We start from the raw sequence: 19,377 nt of genomic DNA on the forward strand, positions 1-19,377 counted from the left end.
ATTCATCTTACAGGAAGGCTGTTTGGCAGCAGATAAAAGAAAGACTTACCCCCTCTTCTACAAAACTGCGCTAGCAGTTTTTAGCGCAGAGAGCCATGCTGATTGGCCCACGCTGCTCCCGATGCTCATAGTGAAAGAGTCTGGGACTGGTTTTCCTAAGTGTTGAACTAAGTTTTCTCTTTAATAAAATGCTGAATTATGTTTAGCTGCAGACCTAACTTATCTCATGTTCTAGCCTGCCTGCACTGGGTGTTTTAGCTTGGGCATTCTAGCTTCTTATGGCTATCTCAGCATACATGATATTGTATTCCGTCTTCCTGTACATGTAAACAGAAAGACTGCAGGGCTTAGATAAGTGACCTGCTAGTGTGAGCTTAGGACCAATGATTGTTAAGAAAAGTAACACGTGAAAAGTTTTTTCTAGAATTCAGTTGTATAGCCAGAAGAATGTATAAATATCTCTGTAACTTCCTGGTTTCGGGACTTCTGAAGCCAGCTTGGGCTCAGGGGTCCGCATATCTGTTTTGTGGTTGCCCAAAGTGACTTATCAATAGGAACTCAATGAGGTCAGAAGCAGCGCGGCTCTCTGCGCTCAAAACCGCTAGCGCGGTTTCCTAGAAGAGGGTTTTAAGCACACTGGTTATAGAACAGGCTGGGGAAACGTTTAACCTGCCTTGGTCTGGGAGTGGAGTCTATAAAGAGCAAGCCTAAGACCGGGAGGCAGAACCGCAGACCTGGCAACTATGCTTCTCAGGCTGAAAAACAACTCTGAATCTTTCAAAATAGCCAACAGTAAATCTCTGCTCTTATCAATAGGAGTCTATATAATGTATGGACAATTTCCCTGTTGTTATGACATCAGAGGCCTGTTTGCTGAATTTCTGCACTTTGAAAAAGATTCAGTGAACACACACCTAAAATAGCTAATAGCAGTACAGGACAGCTGCACATCAGGTAAATTACCTAAGAAAAACGAAGGTCTAGACTTAGCACCGGACCCCTTCACAATACCTACTCACCATTAAAATTCTTCTCTACTGCTCTTAAATTTCTATGGCGGCGTTTCACTGCTGACGCAAACTTTCACACGTATAGCGAACCTTGCGTGTTTTTTTTTTCTTTGCACAAACTTTATTGATGTCTAGAACATTCTACTGCACATGCGCATTTCTTTCGTGCGTGCAGTGAGTGGAGGTTGCTGTTGAGATTAGAAGAGAAGAATAATGGTGGAAGGGATTTTTTTTCCTTTTAGGAGCGTGAAATTTGGACTGCTCCTTAGCAGTATTAGTAGAAGAAGCAGTAATTGTTTTAGCGGTATCACGCTTAATTCTTTGCCTCTTGCTGGATGCGAGTGGAGGTACTTCGGAGCTGCAGTCCGGAAGAATTCGGGTGCGCCGGTATCGGAGAGCGGAGAAAAAGTGACGCATACCGGTCAGGTAATCGTAGCAAGAGCTGGAACTGAATGAAGTTGGAAAAGAACGAGCATTGCTGAACCTGTCTACTGCCCAGCCGGCTTGTGCTGCGTTTTGGTTGTGACAGGCCGGGCAGAGGTTGCTGTGAGTTTGGAAGGGAAGGGGAAGGGGGCTTAAAGGAAATCTATAAAAAGGTCAAAGCGCCCATGTTGCGACTGTCATACTGGATATGGAGGGTAGTTTTAAGAAAGGCAGGTAGATACAACAACCCAGTTTTTGGCCGTAAGAGTTTAGCTGGCACCCTATATACAAAGTCATACAGAAAGTGTGTGGTGTGAAACTAATTCAGAATTAAAGAAAAAAAAAAAAGGCCAAAAATATCCCTGTGTATTGGTTGCATAATATTCTTTGCACAGTTCTGTAATTATCCCGACTATGGGGTGGGGACTAGGCAGTGGAAGGGCATTTAGTATGTCCAGGAGGAAGAAGTTGCAACGCCAGGCATTTGGTGGAAAGATGGGGGGATGCTCAAGAAAACTGGCCTATCTAGCAGGAAGGAAAAAGTACAGTTATTGCATAGGTTTGAAGAAGGCTATTGTACCTGTGGCGACATTGGTATTCGATGACTTAAGCTGCATCTAAATCCATGATGAAGGGGGACTACAGGGACAGGATGGAGGGAGAGGATGTTCCTAGGAAGACCTGAGAGTTTGCAAATGGGAGCTAGGAGTCCTGCTGGGTGGACTAGATTAATACTGTACTACGTTGGGACTTAGCCAAACAAATGGAGCAGTAAGGGGGGGGGCGGTCCACCCCTGGCGCAATATTGGTGGGTGGGGGCACCAGCATTCCTCCTCCACCCTGCTTCCTCCCACTCCTCCCCTCACCATGTGCACAACCTCCTTCCCCGTACCTCTAGTTGTTCATCGCCATGAGCAACAACTTTAACGGTGCTCCTCGCAACCACATCATCTCTCCCGCTGATGTCACTTCTGGGTCAGCAGGAGAGACGGGGTCGCGAGTAGCACGTTTAAGTTCTTTTGCTCCTATCTTTTCCTCCCTCCCCCTCCTCTACCCACTCCCCCATGCCCCAGACTGACATCACACTTATAGTCCCAATGCTCCGGAAGCCTACACCGATGCTCTGTGTTGGGCTGAAGGACCTTGAGCATCTACGCATGCTCAAGGCTTGCTGGACTCCATTCGAGAATTCCGGAGAGAGCAGGAGCCAGCAGGCCTTGAGCGTACACAGACACTCAAGGTCCCTCAGCCCAACACAGATCGTCGGTGTAGGTTTCCGGAGCATCAGGACTTAAGTGTGATGTTGGTCTGGGGCAGGGGGGAGTGAGTAGTGGAGTATAGGAGTGCCAATCAACGAGGGGGATGGAGGAGATAGCAGTGGTCATCAGTGGGGATAGCAGTGCTGGTCATTGGGAGGGAGGTACAGAGATCTGTGCCGATCATGGGAAGGGGGTGGAGGATAGCAATGCCGGGCATCTGGAGGGGTAGAAAATAGCTTGTTGGTCATCAGGTGGGAAGGGGAGGAAAAAAAGCGCCATCATCTAAAGGAGGCTCGAATATAAACTGAGAACCCCATTTTTGGCCTATTATTTTGGCCCCAAAATCTCGGTTTATATTAGAGTATATACGGTACTTTGAATAGAGTCTCACAGGGATCACCTCTGTCCCCTATTCTTTTCAACATCTACTGTATATATCTACTTTAAAACTTTTCCATCTATCTCCCTTTGAAACTTTATATATATATATGCAAATGACATTTTTGTCCTTGAGATAGATTCGAATCTCACAAACCTCACTGAGAATATAATAGCATGCAATATAAAACTTCAATCTTGGGCCTTTACTGTGCAAATGAAGTTGAATGAGTTCAAAACCAAACTACTGTGGCTTGGCCCAAAACTAGATTAACTACCTTTGTCCATTTCATTGCCATCTGGATCTTCACTGCAGATTGAATTCTCATATAAAGTTCTGTGTGTCATTATAGACTCAACACTTCATTCAATGACCATCTTAATTCTCTGGTTAAAAAAAAAATGCTTCTTTAGTATCCATATACAGTGGTACCTCGGTTTATGAGTGCACCGGTTTGCGAGTGTTTTGCAAGACGAGCAAAACATTTGCAAACTTGGTGCCTCGTAAACTGAGCGCGCCTTGATTTGCGAGCGCCCCCCGTGAACCGGCACCCCCCCCGCGATCGCCCCCCCCGCCACGACCTGAGGTCCCCCCAACCCACCTGAATCCTCTTCTTACTTTGATGTAGCCTCCGCACCGGCACCAGCATGTCCTGTGCTGGTGCCGGTGCCCGAAGATCTGCCTCCTGTGCTGGGCCTTGAGCATGTGCGCATGCTCAAGGCCTGAGAGTTCACGTCGAACGTGAACTTTCACGTCGAATGTGAACTCTCAGGCCTTGAGCATGCACACATGCTCAAGGCCCAGCACAGGAGGCAGATCTTCGGGCACCAACACAGGACATGCTGGTGCCGGTGCGGAGGCTACATCAAAGTAAGAAGAGGGTTCGGGTGCGGGGGGGGGGGGTGCCAGTTCGCGGGGGGGGGGAGGGTGCCAGTTCGCGGGGGGGGGGGCCTTCGGGGGGAGCAATGCCGGTTCTATTGGAGGGGGGGAGCAGCGTTGCTGGCCTGGGGGTGGTGGAGGGTGGGAACCTATCAAAGCGAGTTTCCATTATTTCCTATGGGGAAACTCGCTTTGATAAACGAGCATTTTGGATTACGAGCATGCTCCTGGAACGGATTATGCTCGTAATCCAAGGTACCACTGTACTGAGGAAAGTGAGATCCTGCTTCCACCAACAACATTTTGCTGTCCTTGTTCAATCAATCATTCTTTCGAGGTTGGACTATTGTAATTCGGTCTATCTAAATCTAACCAAGAAAAGTTTTCAAAGACTTCAACAGATCCAGAATACTGCAGCTAGGTTGATCTTTGCAAAAAGCAAATATGATCATGTTTCCCCGTTTTGTTAAACTTTCACTGGCTCCCAGTAATCTCTAGGATTTACTTTAAATCAGTGGTCGCAAATTCATGGCCCAGGGGCCACATGCAGCCTATCAGGTACTATTTTGAGGCCCCAGTATGTTTATCATAATCACAAAAGTAAAATAATACAGTTTCTTGATCATATGTCTCTTTAGCTATAAATCACAATATTATTATTAAGACTTAGCCAAAAGGAAAGATTTATAAACTATAAAGAGTTTTACCTCATGCAAAATTGTCATTTCTTTAATAAGACATTAACTATTTTTTCTGATGCCCTCCAAGTACCAACAAATCCAAAATGTGGCCCTGCAAAGGGTATGAGTTTGAGACCATTGCTTTAAATGTTCCTGCCTCATTTAAGTTCATGCATGGCACTCTTCCTCCTTTAATTCCTCTATCCTGGAACTCTGTGAGTCCTGATATTACCAGATCTATCCAAAAGCTTAAATTATCTTTCCCCTCGTTAAAAGGCGTAATCTCTTTACTTTAAAATTACTGAGCTTTGGAATAACTTCTTCCAGCTGTGTAACTTGGGCTCTTTCCAATTATTTTGAAAACATCTGAAAACGTGGCTTTTCAAAAATGTAAATTCCGCTACTTTCTATACAATCACTAATTCTTATTATATTCTCTTCAAAACTCTTGTAAACCGTGCCGCGCTCTATCCATATAGAGAAGCTGCAGTATATGAGCTCAAGTTTTAGTTTAGTTTAGTAATAGAGTATCTCGATGGCTAGAACTGGAGTTCTGCCCAGTTACTTAGTTCCAGATGAGGGATTTTATGCTAGTCATGGATTTCTGACAGTCTGCATAGTGGGTCATGTACTATTCATTATCCCAGGACAAGCAGGCAGCATATTCTTGACTGATGGGGTGACAGCACCGACGGAGCCCCGGTACGGACAATTTTAGAGTGATTGCACTCTAAGAACTTTGAAAGTTCTAGTAGGCCACACCGCGCACGCGCGAGTGCCTTCCCGCCCGACAGAAGCGCGCGGTCCCCAGTTTCTTAGTTTCCGCGGAGCTAAGAAGACGCGTGTTCCAACTGCTGTTGGAAAATTTTTTCAAATTTTTCTCGCCTTCCCGCTCGCGCGTTATTTTCTTGTCGTGATTTATTCACCTTATCGTTTCTTTCTTTTATTTAAAAAAAAAAAGTCAATTTTTTTCGACTTTTTTCCGGTCAGCCCCGGCGGGGCCTGTTGGCACCATCGAAGCCTCGGGCTTCGATTTTGCTACGGCCGTTTTTCCCTTCATGCCCCCTTCACCGGGTTTTAAGAAGTGTCAGCGGTGTGCACGTCCTATTTCCCTTTCCGACCCGCACAAGTGGTGCCTTCAGTGTCTGGGTCCGGACCACAGGGCAGAAACGTGCACCCGCTGCAGTTCTCTCCAAAAGAGAACTCTAAAGAATCGCCAAATTCAACAGCAAATTCTTTTCGGTGCCGCCATGCAAGTTCCCCCGGCATCGACACCATCATCTTCCTCCAAATCGGCACCGGTGACTTCGACACCGCAAGATCCATCCTCGGTGTCGCACCCTGTAGGTAAGCCGGCTAAGAAGCCATCCCCTACTGTCCTTAGCCCGCCAGTCGAACAAGCAGTGAGCCAAGTCCTTCAGACTGCGCGCCGGCCTCGCAAACGCTCCGCTCCTATTGAAGTCACTGCCTCTTCATCGGCATCGACTTCGCCTGAGCGTCGAGCTGCACCGCAGGTACCAAGCAAGAAAAAAGCGGTACCGGTGCCATCGGGACCGTCTTTGGATGAGAGAATAGCATCCATCCTTCAGGTCCAGCTTAAGGAGCAGTTACAACACTTGCTCCCGGCTCTGCTGACTCCGAGCCTTCCAGTGTCGGTACCTACTGAGCATTCGGTGCCGATCGTCGAACAGCCTGTTTTGTCGGCATCGACGTTGTCGGCACCGCAAAAATCTGTTTCTATGCCTGTTCTCTCAGCGGAACCGAAGTCTCTTTGACGCACGGCTTACTCGACTTCGGAGCCGGTGCCGTTCTCTGACACCCGTACTGCTGTACAGTCACCCGGTACGGTGTCCATGAGGTCTGGTAAATCGGTATGCAAAACCAAGCATACCGAACCTTCTACCCCACTTTTTCAGGGCCGTCTGTCATCGGTACGGGACCCTGATTTGTGGGATGATTCTGATGACCCCCTCGGTACCAAGGCAGATTATTCCTCGGAGGAGGATGTTACATCGGTGCAGGATCCTGCTGGTAAGCCAGAGCACTCGTCCTTCACCAAGTTTCTTAAGGAGATGTCGGACACCCTTTCCATCCATCTAGAGTCTGACTCTAAAAAATCCAAAAAAGTAAACAAAGGTTGGTATATTCAAAAGTGAATGGTTTTTCTGAAATACCTCAGCCCCACCACTCCACCGCTGTGTTTGCTTCAAAACCGCGGGAGATTTACGTGGCAACTCATCATAGGTATTAAATTTATCTAAATGCTGTGGCAATTTTTCAATATTATTATCATTTTTGTAAACTAAAATAATGTATTTTTAATATAGTGTATATACTTAAAGCTTTTAACCACACAGCTGGACCCGGGAGTCTGACCCGACATGTTTCGCACAAACAGTGCTGTTTCAAGGGTCTCCCGAGGCCGCCGTTGTCATCCGACCCACAAGTACAACTTCTGTGAAAGAACTTGTACTTGTGGGTCGGATGACAACGGCGGCCTCGGGAGACCCTTGAAACAGCACTGTTTGTGCGAAACATGTCGGGTCAGACTCCCAGGTCCAGCTTTGTGGTTAAAAGCTAAGTATATACACTATATTAAAAATACATTATTTTAGTTTACAAAAATGATAATAATATTGAAAAATTGCCACAGCATTTAGAAAAATTTAATACCTATGATGAGTTGCCACGTAAATCTCCCGCGGTTTTGAAGCAAACACAGCGGTGGAGTGGTGGGGCTGAGGTATTTCAGAAAAACCATTCACTTTTGAATATACCAACCTTTGTTTACTTTTTTGCTAACATTGAAGAAGGGTTGGTTTTAGAAATAATAACTAATATACTGGTATTGGACTAAAGCTAGTCTAAAAAATCCAAAGCATTTCTTGATGCTTTGGATTTTGACCAGCCTCCGAAAGAATTTTTAAAGTTACCCCTCCATGACATCTTGAGGGAAACTTTTTACAAAAATTTAGAAACTCCTCTCACCGTTCCAGGAGCCCCTAGGAAGCTAGAATCGCTTTACAAGGTGATTCCTATTCCAGGGTTTGACAAACCCCAGCTGCCCCATGAATCTCTGCTGGTGGAGTCCACCCTCAAAAAATTGGCAGGCTCTAGTGTATATGCCTCTGTCCCTCCTGGCAGAGAGGGCAAGGCCATGGATAAATTTGGTAAAAGACTTTACCAAAATGCAATGCTGGCCAGCCGTTCAGGTAATTATGCGTTTCACTTCTCTTTTTACCTGAAACATTTGATTCAGCAAGTCTCTTCTTTTCAAAAGTATCTTCCTGACCGTAAGCTTCCTGCATTCCAACAATGCACTTCCAGTCTCCTACAACTCAGGAAGTTCATGGTCCGGTCCATCTATGATACTTTTGAACTCACATCCCGAGCCACGGCTATGTCTGTAGCGATGAGACGATTGGCATGGCTCCGAGTCTCCGACCTTGATGTGAACCACCAGGACCGCCTTGCCAATGCTCCCTGCCTGGGTGATGAGCTCTTTGGAGAATCTATGGATACCACCACTCAAAAGCTCTCTGCCCATGAGACGAGATGGGATACTTTGCTGAAAAATAAAAAGAAGCCTCCTCTTCCTCCTCGTCCATTTAGACAGCAGCCATCATATCAGAGGCGGTTTTCTGCTCGGCCAGTTCAGCCTCAACCTCTACAACCTCGGAGGCAGCGGCAACAGCACCAACAAGCACGTCAGCAACAGCCGCCTACCATAAAGCCTGTCACTCAGACAAAGCCGACTCAGCCCTTTTGACTCCCTTCTCCTGGGCATTGCCAGTCTCCCTCCCTCCTGTCCTCTTCCACAGCCCATAGGAGGTTGATTAACCATTTTTCATTCTCATAGTAACATAGTAACATAGTAGATGACGGCAGATAAAGACCTGAATGGTCCATCCAGTCTGCCCAACCTGATTCAATTTAAATTTTTTTTTTTTTTTCTTCTTAGCTATTTCTGGGCGAGAATCCAAAGCTTTACCCGGTACTGTGCTTGGGTTCCAACTGCCGAAATCTCTGTTAAGACTTACTCCAGCCCATCTACACCCTCCCAGCCATTGAAGCTCTCCCCTGCCCATCCTCCTCCAAACCGCCATACATAGACGCAGACCGTACAAATCTGCCCAGTAACTGGCCTAGTTCAATCTTTAATATTATTTTCTGATTCTAAATCTTCTGTGTTCATCCCACGCTTCTTTGAACTCAGTCACAGTCACTTTATCTCCACCACCTCTCTCGGGAGCGCATTCCAGGCATCCACCACCCTCTCCGTAAAGTAGAATTTCCTAACATTGCCCCTGAATCTACCACCCCTCAACCTCAAATTATGTCCTCTGGTTTTACCATTTTCCTTTCTCTGGAAAAGATTTTGTTCTATGTTAATACCCTTTAAGTATTTGAACGTCTGAATCATATCTCCCCTGTCTCTCCTTTCCTCTAGGGTATACATATTCAGGGCTTCCAGTCTCTCCTCATACGTCTTCTGGCGCAAGCCTCCTATCATTTTCGTCGCTCTCCTCTGGACCGACTCAAGTCTTCTTACGTCTTTCGCCAGATATGGTCTCCAAAACTGAACACAATACTCCAAGTGGGGCCTCACCAATGACCTGTACAGGGGCATCAACACCTTCTTCCTTCTACTGACTACGCCTCTCTTTATACAGCCCAGAATCCTTCTGGCAGCAGCCACTGCCTTGTCACACTGTTTTTTCACCTTTAGATCTTCGGACACTATCACCCCAAGGTCCCTCTCCCCGTCCGTGCATATCAGCTTCTCTCCTCCCAGCATATACGGTTCCTTCCTATTATTAATCCCCAAATGCATTACTCTGCATTTCTTTGCATTGAATTTTAGTTGCCAGGCATTAGACCATTCCTCTAACTTTTGCAGATCCTTTTTCATATTTTCCACTCCCTCTTCGGTGTCTACTCTATTACAAATCTTGGTATCATCTGCAAAAAGGCACACTTTTCCTTCTAACCCTTCAGCAATGTCACTTACATACATATTGAACAGGATTGGCCCCAGCACCGAACCCTGAGGGACTCCACTAGTCACCTTTCCTTCCTTCGAGGGACTTCCATTAACCACCACCCTCTGGCGTCTGTCCGACAGCCAGTTTCTGACCCAGTTCACCACTTTGGGTCCTAACTTCAGCCCTTCAAGTTTGTTCAACAGCCTCCTATGAGGAACTGTATCAAAGGCTCTCGATGGGAGGTAATCACCACCGACTAGTGGGTGCTCTCAATCATAGCCCATGGCTACTCCCTCAATTTTCAGACTCCCCCGCCGTTAGGCCTGCCAAAAGAGTCTGCTTCCAACAAGTCTCAGTCCCTCCTTCTCGCTCAAGAGGTTCAATCCCTCCTTCTTCTCAATGCCATCGAAGAAGTTCCTCAAGATCAGCGAGGTCAGGATTTTTACTCCCGGTACTTTCTAGTTCCCAAAAAGACCGGAGACCTCAGACCCATCTTAGATCTCAGAGATCTCAACAAATGTTTGGTCAAGGAGAAGTTCAAAATGCTCTCTCTTGCCACCCTCTACCCTCTTCTCGCTCAGGGCGACTGGCTATGCTCCCTCGATCTCAAAGAGGCTTACACACATATTCCTATCCATCTGACGTCCAGGCAATATCTGCGCTTTCTCATCATTATCAATACAAAGTGCTACCCTTCGGCCTGGCCTCCTCTCCCAGGGTATTCACCAAATGTCTGATTGTGGTAGCGGCCTATCTCCGCTCTCACAACTTTCAAGTCTTCCCTTATCTGGACGACTGGTTGATCAAAGCTCATTCCCCTCAGGCGGTTCTGCTTGCCACCAATCAGACCATTCACTTCCTTCGACTATTAGGGTTCGAAATCAATCTACCCAAGTCTCACCTCATTCCGACCCAGCGACTTCAATTTATTGGAGCCGTCCTGGACACTGTTCTGATGAGGGCGTTTCTTCCATCCAACCGCCTTCACGCCATCCTCCATCTCTGTCAGCAGGTGTTTCAACAGATTACCATTTCTGCGAATCACATGATGGTGCTATTGGGGCACATGGCTTTGACAGTACATGTCACACCCTTCGCACGTCTCCACCTGCGTACTCCTCAATGGACCTTAACGAACCAATGGTCCCAAGCGACGGATCCTTGTTCACAACACATATCTGTGACCTCGTCTCTTCGACAGTCGCTTCTTTGGTGGTTGACATCTTCAAATCTATCTAGAGGTCTGCTGTTCCATCTACCTCCTCATCAACTAGTCATCACCACAGATTCCTCCCCCTACGCCTGGGGAGTTCACTTGAACGAATTCCAAACTCAGGGATTTTGGACTGCCCAGGAAAAGAAACACCACATCAATTTCCTGGAACTCCGAGCGATGTTCTATGCCCTCAAGGCGTTTCAACATCTTCTCTTTCCTCAAGTACTACTCATTTGCACAGACAATCAAGTTGCAATGTACTACATCAACAAACAGGGAGGAACGGGCTCTCGCCTGTTATGTCAGGAAGCACAACGGATTTGGTCTTGGGCGACAGCTCGTCACTTATTCCTGAAGGCTGTTTACATTCAAGGGGAACAGAATTCCTTAGCGGACAATCTCAGCAGAATTCTCCAACCTCACGAATGGACTCTCGATCCCTCGACTCTTCAGTCCGTTTTCGCTCAATGGGGCACTCCTCAAGTGGACCTTTTTGCAGCTCCCCACAACCATCAGCTGCCCCTGTTTTGCTCCAGACTCTACTCTCCTCACCGTCTGGCGTCCGATGCATTTCTCCTGGATTGGACCAGTCTCTTCCTATATGCTTTTCCCCCTCTACCGCTCATGCTGCGAACACTGTTCAAGCTCAAGAGGGAACAAGCCACCATGATTCTCATCGCTCCACGGTGGCCCAGGCAACATTGGTTCTCCCTTCTACTTCAACTCAATTCCAGGGAACCCATACCTCTTCCACTGTTTCCTTCTCTGCTTTCTCAGCATCAGCAGACCCTACTGCATCCCAACCTACAGTCTCTGCACCTGACAGCTTGGTATCTCTCGGGCTGACTTCGGCTCACTCACTTCTTTCTCAGCCTGTCCGCTCTATCATTGATGCTTCCAGGAAACCGGCCACGCTCCAATGTCATCAACAGAAGTGGTCTCGGTTTTCTTCCTGGTGCCTCTTACATCACCATGATCCCCTGTCTCTAGCAGTGGGACTGGTGTTGGACTATCTTCTTTCCTTGTCTGACTCTGGTCTCAAATCTACTTCTATCAGAGTTCATCTCAGTGCCATTGCTGCCTTTCATGAGCCAATTCATGGAAAACCCCTTTCTGCTCATCCTTTGGTTTCCAGATTCATGAGGGGCCTTTTCAATGTGAAACCACCTCTCAAAGCCCCTCCTGTTATCTGGGATCTCAATGTGGTTCTTTCCGCTTTAATGAAGCCTCCTTTTGAACCTTTGGCCACAGCGCATTTCAAATTTCTTACCTGGAAAGTGGTCTTCCTTATAGCTCTCACTTCTGCCAGGAGGGTCAGTGAACTGCATGCACTAGTGGCCGATCCACCTTTCACTGTTTTTCACCATGATAAGGTGGTTCTCCGTACACACCCCAAATTTCTTCCTAAGGTTGTGTCTGACTTTCATCTTAACCAGTCCATAGTCCTGCCTGTATTTTTTCCAAAGCCTCATTCTCATCCAGGTGAACAGGCTTTGCATACCTTGGACTGTAAACGTGCTCTGGCTTACTATCTTGAACGTACTAAGCCCCACAGATCATCTCCTCAACTATTTTTGTTCTTTGATCCTAACAAGTTGGGTCATCCTGTATCTAAACGCACTCTCTCCAATTGGCTTGCTGCTTGCGTTTCTTTCTGTTATGCTCAGTCGGGCCTGACACTGGAAGGTTCTGTCACGGGCCACAAAGTTAGAGCTATGGCAGCGTCTGTAGTTTTCCTCCGATCTACTTCCATTGAGGAAATCTGCAAGGCTGCTACTTGGTCCTCAGTTCACACTTTTACATCACATTATTGTCTGGATGCATTCTCCAGACGGGATGGACACTTCGGCCAATCTGTTTTACATAATTTATTTTCCTAATGGCCAACCTTCCCTCCATCCCTCTTTTTGTTAGCTTGGAGGTCACCCATCAGTCAAGAATATGCTGCCTGCTTGTCCTGGGATAAAGCACAGTTACTTACCGTAACAGGTGTTATCCAGGGACAGCAGGCAGATATTCTTGCGTCCCTCCCACCTCCCCGGGTTGGCTTCTTAGCTGGCTTATCATAACTGGGGACCGCGCGCCTCTGTCGGGCGGGAAGGCACTCGCGCGTGCGCGGTGCGGCCTACTAGAACTTTCAAAGTTCTTAGAGTGCAATCACTCTAAAATTGTCCGTACCGGGGCTCCGTCGGTGCCGTCACCCCATCAGTCAAGAATATCTGCCTGCTGTCCCTGGATAACACCTGTTACGGTAAGTAACTGTGCTTTTCAGTGGGTAAAAATCAGGTGCAACAAATAGCATATTGAATTGGGATGTAAGTTCAAAATAGGGCCGATATTAAGACTATGGGAGAGAGACTGGCTACGTTCCACGATTGGTGCTGAGTCCAGATGTAGTTTATTATATATAATCAGCTTTATCCCAGGACTAGTGTTTTATAGCCCATTACATTCGTTACAGTAACGGGTGCTAGAATAGCCCCACCTATACCCTGACTCTGACCCCACCCATGCCCCGCCTCTATATTTAAGCAGCATAAATTTGTTCTACTCTTTGTCCTCCCTATCTCTCCTCTTTCCCTCCATCCCTGTGTACCGTCTCCTCCCTCTCTTTACCCCTCCTATGGTCTGGTATCTTTATTCTCTTTCCCAGTCTCGCATCTCTCTCCCCTCTTTCTCTTCCCTCCCTTTTTGTTCTGGTATCTCTGTCTTTCCCTTCCCCTCTCCCTGCCTTAGTCTTGAACCTCTTCCCCTTCCTTCCTTTCCCTGGTCTGACATCACTCTGTCCCCCACTCCCACCCCCTTTCCCATCCAATAATCTTAATATCCCCTTTCCTTCCTCTTCCTCCCATGGTCTGGCATTTCTATCTGCCCCTTCCCTTTCTTCCCTAGCAGGTCTGGTGGGTCCTTTACTTTTCTCCCCATCTCTGAGGTCCAGCATCTCTTACCCTCACCATGCTATTCTTCCCCATCCCTCACTGTGTGATCCATCCCCATCCCTCACTGCTTGCTCACCGATCTCCTTGTGGTGCTGCTCTAACTCTTTGGTCGTAGGCAGCATAAGTGAAGTAAACACGCTGCCTCTGGTGACCTGGAAGCTTTCTCTGCTACTGTTTTCCGCCTTTGTGGGGGCAGGAAGCAGTAGCAGAGGTTACTTCACTCATGCTGCCTATGACCGAAGAGTTAAAGCAGCAGCACTGCGAGAACGGTGAGCAAGCACCGGATTTTGTGAGGGGGGGTCGGCAGCAGGAGACTCCAGATAGGTGTGTTGGCCTTGCAGTGGGGTGGGTGGGCCAACGCACCTATCTGGAGTGGGGTGGGTGGACCTATCGCTGCCGGCAGCCTGCAGCCACCAACAGCTGCGGCGGCGAACACCTTCATCTCGGTTGTCTCGCGCAGGAGCAGCGTCTGACCCTCCACCTGGCCCTGCTTGCTGTTCCGAGCTCGGGGCAGTTGTAGGCGCGCATGCGCGCTTCTTCCGGCCACAGACATATGGAACACGCAAGTAGAAGTGCGCATGCGCGGCTTAGGGTTTTATTATAGAGATAAGCAGGCAGCATATTCTCACATGTGACATCATCCATGGAGCCCTGGTATGGACAGCTTCAAAAGTGCATCGCCACTTTAAGAACTTGAGAGAGTTTGCGAACTGCCCACAGCACACATGCGTGAGTTCCTTCCCACTCGACACCGCTCACGGCTCCTCAGTTCTTAGTTTTCGACGGAGCTAAGTTGTATTTTTGGAACTTGCATTCATATTTTGCCTTTGCATTCCCACTCGCATGTATATTTTAGTCGTATTTTTTCTTTGTCTTTTACATATGTGTTTTATTTGAGTTAAAAAAAAACCTAAACAAACGAGGACATTTCTTTCCTTGCTGTTCTCACCTTGCGGGCTTCCCCCATCGAGGCCTCGTCATTTTCCTCAGCCATTTAATTCAATTTGGCTGAGGCGGTTTTTCCATTGATGTCCTGGCCGCCAACTGGTTTTAAAAAGTGTTGCCAACGGCAAATTTCTATCACTGACCCACATAGTTGGTGCTTATAGTGCCTTGGCCCGGAACACCATGTTGAATCCTGCGTGCGGTGTTCTACCTTGCAAAAATGTACCATTAAGAATTGAAAGTTCCAACAAGAAAAGTTCATTCAGCGCCAGTATGGATACTAAGAAGACATCGCAGTGTTGGCGTCGTGGAATATTGCTCCATCGGGTAAGCCAGCTAAAAAGCCGCCAGCTTCCCAAAAGGTCTTGCAGGTCAGCATTGCATCGAGTTCCTTGATGCAGATCAAGCGACAACCGCTCTTACGTCTGGCCTCTCCTACATCGAGGTGTGCATTCTCTTCACGGTCACCCTCGCCGAGGCCAGACAAAGCACCGATGGTACCGGTAGAACGCCAAATGGTACCGGTACTCTTGTACCGTTAGAAGCTCGAAGCGCTTTTCCAAATCAGTGACATGTTGAAGCTTCTTGCTCCGACACTGTCTCCATCGGTACTGGTCCAGCCTGAGCATAAGGTCACCAGGTCCTGCGGTACCAATACTGGATCTCCGGTACCACGCCGATGTTCCATGCATAAAAACAGCATGTCTCATCGCAGATCCCGTTCTCCATCACGATGTCGATCCAGTTCTTCAAGGCATCAGTATTCTTCTTCATCCTCTTGATGATTCAAGTCCACTCAGCATCATTCATCCTTAGCTACTTCAAAGCGTAAATACCGCTCTCCTTCCCACTCTTCTAAGCGTAAAAGGAAGTTGCATCATACATCTTCATCGGATTGGCACCGGACTTGACATCATCGATCCCTACACACTCCTTTGCCAAAAGAATTTTTTGACTCGGACTTACAGTCTGACCCAGCAGATGATGTCCCTGAGTCTACTACAGAGGCTTATGATACTACTTCTGAGGTCTCCTCAAAAGTCTAAGTCTCCAACCGAAAGACTTTCTTTCACAAAATTAATTGGGCAATTGGGCAAAGAGCTCCCAGTCAAATTAGAAGCTGATTCTGCTCATAGTGTAGAATATTTAGAGGCTTTGGACTATGATGAGCTTCCTAAAGAACTTCTGTGACTACCATTCTCAAAGAAACTCTTCATAAGAACTGGGAGATCCTCCTTACCATTACTGTAGCTCCCAGAAAATTGGACTCTTTATACAAAATTATCTTTTTTCCTGGTTTTGACAAGCCACAACTTCAGCATCAGTCCTTGGTGGTAGAGTTGACTTTGAAAAAATCTATTCCATCCAGAATTTATGTCTCAGTGCCCCTAGGACATGAAAGGTGCACTATGGACAAGTTTGGCCGTCGCCTATACCAAAATTCCATGTTGGCTAACAGAGTCCTAAACTACAATTTCTATATTTCCTGCTATGTCAAGAATCTAGTTAAGAAATTGTCTTCTTTTGATAGGTGGTACATCCTTTCACAGCAATACAAGATTTTCATCACTCTTGTACCCTTACCTTGGCTACAAGGTACCGTATTTTTCGCTCCATAAGACACACTTTTTTCCCACCCAAAAGTGGGTGGAAATGTTGGTGCGTCTTATGCAGCGAAGATACCTTTTTTTAAACACCTCGTTCTGCCATGTATTTATCTAACAAGAGTATATAGAAGTCATTTCCACCAAAGCTTCAGAGTAATATGGTTTTTATTGCATAAACATAAAATAATACCAAATAATGCAAATAAACATCAGAGCATATACAAGATAAAAGCAGAAAACATCTATATACACCAGGGGTAGGGAACTCCGGTCCTCGATAGCCGTATTCCAGTCGGGTTTTCAGGATTTCCCCAATGAATATGCATTGAAAGCAGTGCATGCAAATAGATCTCATGCATATTCATTGGGGAAATCCTGAAAACCCGACTGGAATACGGCTCTCGAGGACTGGAGTTCCCTACCCCTGATATACACCAAATAGAATACTACACCATGCCTGAAAGGTCCCTCTCCAATACTGATGGGGGAATCTAGGGCGATCAAGGGAATGGTGCAGATACAGCTCCCACGGCTGCAGCAAGATCCATTTTGGAACCATCCCACTACCTTTGCCCTGTCTAACACACTGCTGTTCCTGCAGATAACAGCACATGTCCCTCTTATCTTCCAGCTGGAAGGTTCCTTGTGCCAGTACACACACCAAGAAGCTTAAGTTGTTACACACAGATGGGCTTCAGGGTCGGTAACAAGGTTAGAAGCTTAAGTTGTTACACACAGGTGGGCTCTTATCACAGTACACCACACCAAGATGCTGAAGTAAGTTGTCTCAGGGTAAACAAGGTTGAGGACAGCAGTCTGGCAGATGAGTTTTGCAAGGTCCAAGACAATGAAACAGCACCCACAGTGTGCTCTTGGTAACAAAGTTCACATTGGTCAGGATGATAGCAAATAAGCAGACTTGAGGAGACATGTCACATAGTATGTTGAGTTTCTGTTACCCCCTGGCCATAGGCATAACACCTGTCGTACATTTTTAAATGTCCCTTACAGCCTGGTGGTCCAGTGGTGTATCAGCCGTTGGGAGCGAGCTTTCCGCGCTCCTGCCTGGGCCTGCGCCACTTTCTCACAGGACTTGTAAGAACTGACGGCAACCATTCAGAAAGCTCGCTCCTAACGGCCGATACACTGCTGGACCACCAGGCTATAAAGGACTTTTAAAAAGGTACGACAGTGTGGGGGGTCTTTTAAAAAGTTACAGAGGGGATTTAAAAAGGTACTGGGAGCACACATACTGTTTTGCTGATCTTTGTTTTCTTGCTGATTGCTGGATCTTAATTGTAGTTTTGGGAGGTGGGGTTTTAGACGTATCTAAAACCAGCTTAGGCCTTTCCCCTGCCTCTAAATGCATAGAGCGAAAAGAGGCGTTTTTAGAGGAGGGGAAAGGGCGGAAAGTGGGTTGGAGGTAAGCTGACCTACACTTAGTCGTACAACAGGTATAACCAAAACTTTTGACAAGTTGTCTAGTTGGCACTTATATGTTTTGACTTAGACCAAGTCAAAACAGGTATAAGTGCCGAAAAAGGGGCCGCTGAGCTGATCGCGGCTGCCGCGATAAGCTCAACAGCCCCGGCAATCTTACTACCCCCCCCAGCAACGATCGCAGCAGGAGAGATGGCTCATCTCCCCTGCCGCGATAATGATCCTGAACGTCGAATGTGAACTCTCAGGCCTTAGGGCCTGATTGGCCCAGGCGGCTCAAGCCCTGCCCACAGGTGGGGCCTTAGGCGCCTGGGCCAACCGGAATTGCAGCTTCGATCTGCAGCTTTGATCTATATCTTCACATGGCATTGCCCGTTTTCGAGGCATAGGATGCAGTCTCCTCGACGTTGCACGAGACCTGCTTCCAGGCAGCACTCTCATCGCCGGTCGAGGCCCTCATCGAGACATTCATCGAGGTGCAGATCCTCCTCCAGGGAGAAGCCTTCCTCGTCCAGACCTTCCAGTTCTTCGAGGCCTCAAACCCCTCGGTCAGGGACACCAATAGCAGAACCTGAAGGCTCCACTGCTTCCAGTGCCTCGCCCCCAGTCTGTCTATTCGCTGGGATATTAGTACTCCAGGGAGGCTTCACCTTCATTTTCCACTCTAGGCGCCTCGAGGTCATTGAGTCCCTCTCGAGGCCATCCTCTGGCAGATCAATTGTCCTTTTCCTCCTTCCTCCATCAAATGACTGAGGACCTGGATCTTAAATTGGACGTTGGTTCTAAGTACTCTAAGGAGTAGAGGAAATGAGTTTGCCTCGGCCTCCTGCAGAGTCTCTCAAACTTCCTTTTAACAGGCTTCTTTCTCAAACTTTCAAGCGAAATCTGGAGACTCCTTGTGCCATTCCTGCTGTTCCAGGCAAGTTGGAATCGAGGTATAGAACTGTACATTGCAAGGGCTTTGAGAACTCCCAACTATCTTATTAGTCTCTTCTTGTGAAATCTTCCTTAAAGAGGAGTCATCCTTCCAGGGTCTATGCTACCCTACCTCCTAGCAGACAGGGCAGGACCATGGACAAGTTTGGCTGTCGTCTTTATCATAATTTGATGATGGCCTCCAGGGTTTTAAATTATAATTTTATCTTTACTACTTATTTTAAGTATTTTATTGATATACTCCCTGGTTTCTCTAAGGACCTTGGTCAACACAGGCTTTTAGAGTTCCAACATAAGAACTGCCATCTCCGGATCAGACCTTAGGTCCATCAAGTTCGGCGATCTGCACACGCGGAGGCCCAGCCAGGTGTACCCTGTCGTAACCTTAGTCACCCGTATCTCTCTATGTGCCTTGCAAGGAGATGTGCATCTAGCTTGCCTTTAAATCCTAGAACGGTGGATTCCGCAGCAACCTCCTCCAGGAGAGCATTCCAGGTGTTCACCACGCGCTGCGTGAAGCAGAACTTTCTGATATTTGTCCTGGACTTGTCCCCCCTCAGCTTCAGTCCATGACCTCTTGTCCGAGTCACATTGGACATCGTAAATAACTTTTTTTCCTGCTCTATTTTGTTGATTCCTTTCAATATTTTGAAAGTCTCGATTATATCCCCTCGCAGTC

At 47.2% G+C, this 19,377-nt stretch overlaps 1 protein-coding gene across 3 annotated transcripts in view; it reads left to right on the forward strand.

The window, feature by feature from the left end:
• Positions 1 to 1,147: 1,147 nt before the first annotated feature.
• The window catches only part of NDUFS6 (NADH:ubiquinone oxidoreductase subunit S6), a 148,415-nt gene continuing 130,185 nt past the window's right edge, over positions 1,148 to 19,377 (forward strand). The window contains exon 1 of one of the 3 annotated variants that reach the window (XM_033929762.1): positions 1,148 to 1,436. In XM_033929762.1, coding sequence (XP_033785653.1) covers positions 1,224 to 1,436 — 213 coding nt within the window. In that variant the 5' untranslated portion in view covers positions 1,148 to 1,223. The remainder of the gene's footprint in view (positions 1,437 to 19,377) is intronic. The other 2 variants (XM_033929763.1, XM_033929761.1) reach the window with 2 other exon arrangements.

The sequence above is a fragment of the Geotrypetes seraphini genome, chromosome 2 (assembly GCF_902459505.1).
Source record: "Geotrypetes seraphini chromosome 2, aGeoSer1.1, whole genome shotgun sequence".
NCBI classification, from domain to species: Eukaryota; Metazoa; Chordata; class Amphibia; order Gymnophiona; family Dermophiidae; genus Geotrypetes; species Geotrypetes seraphini.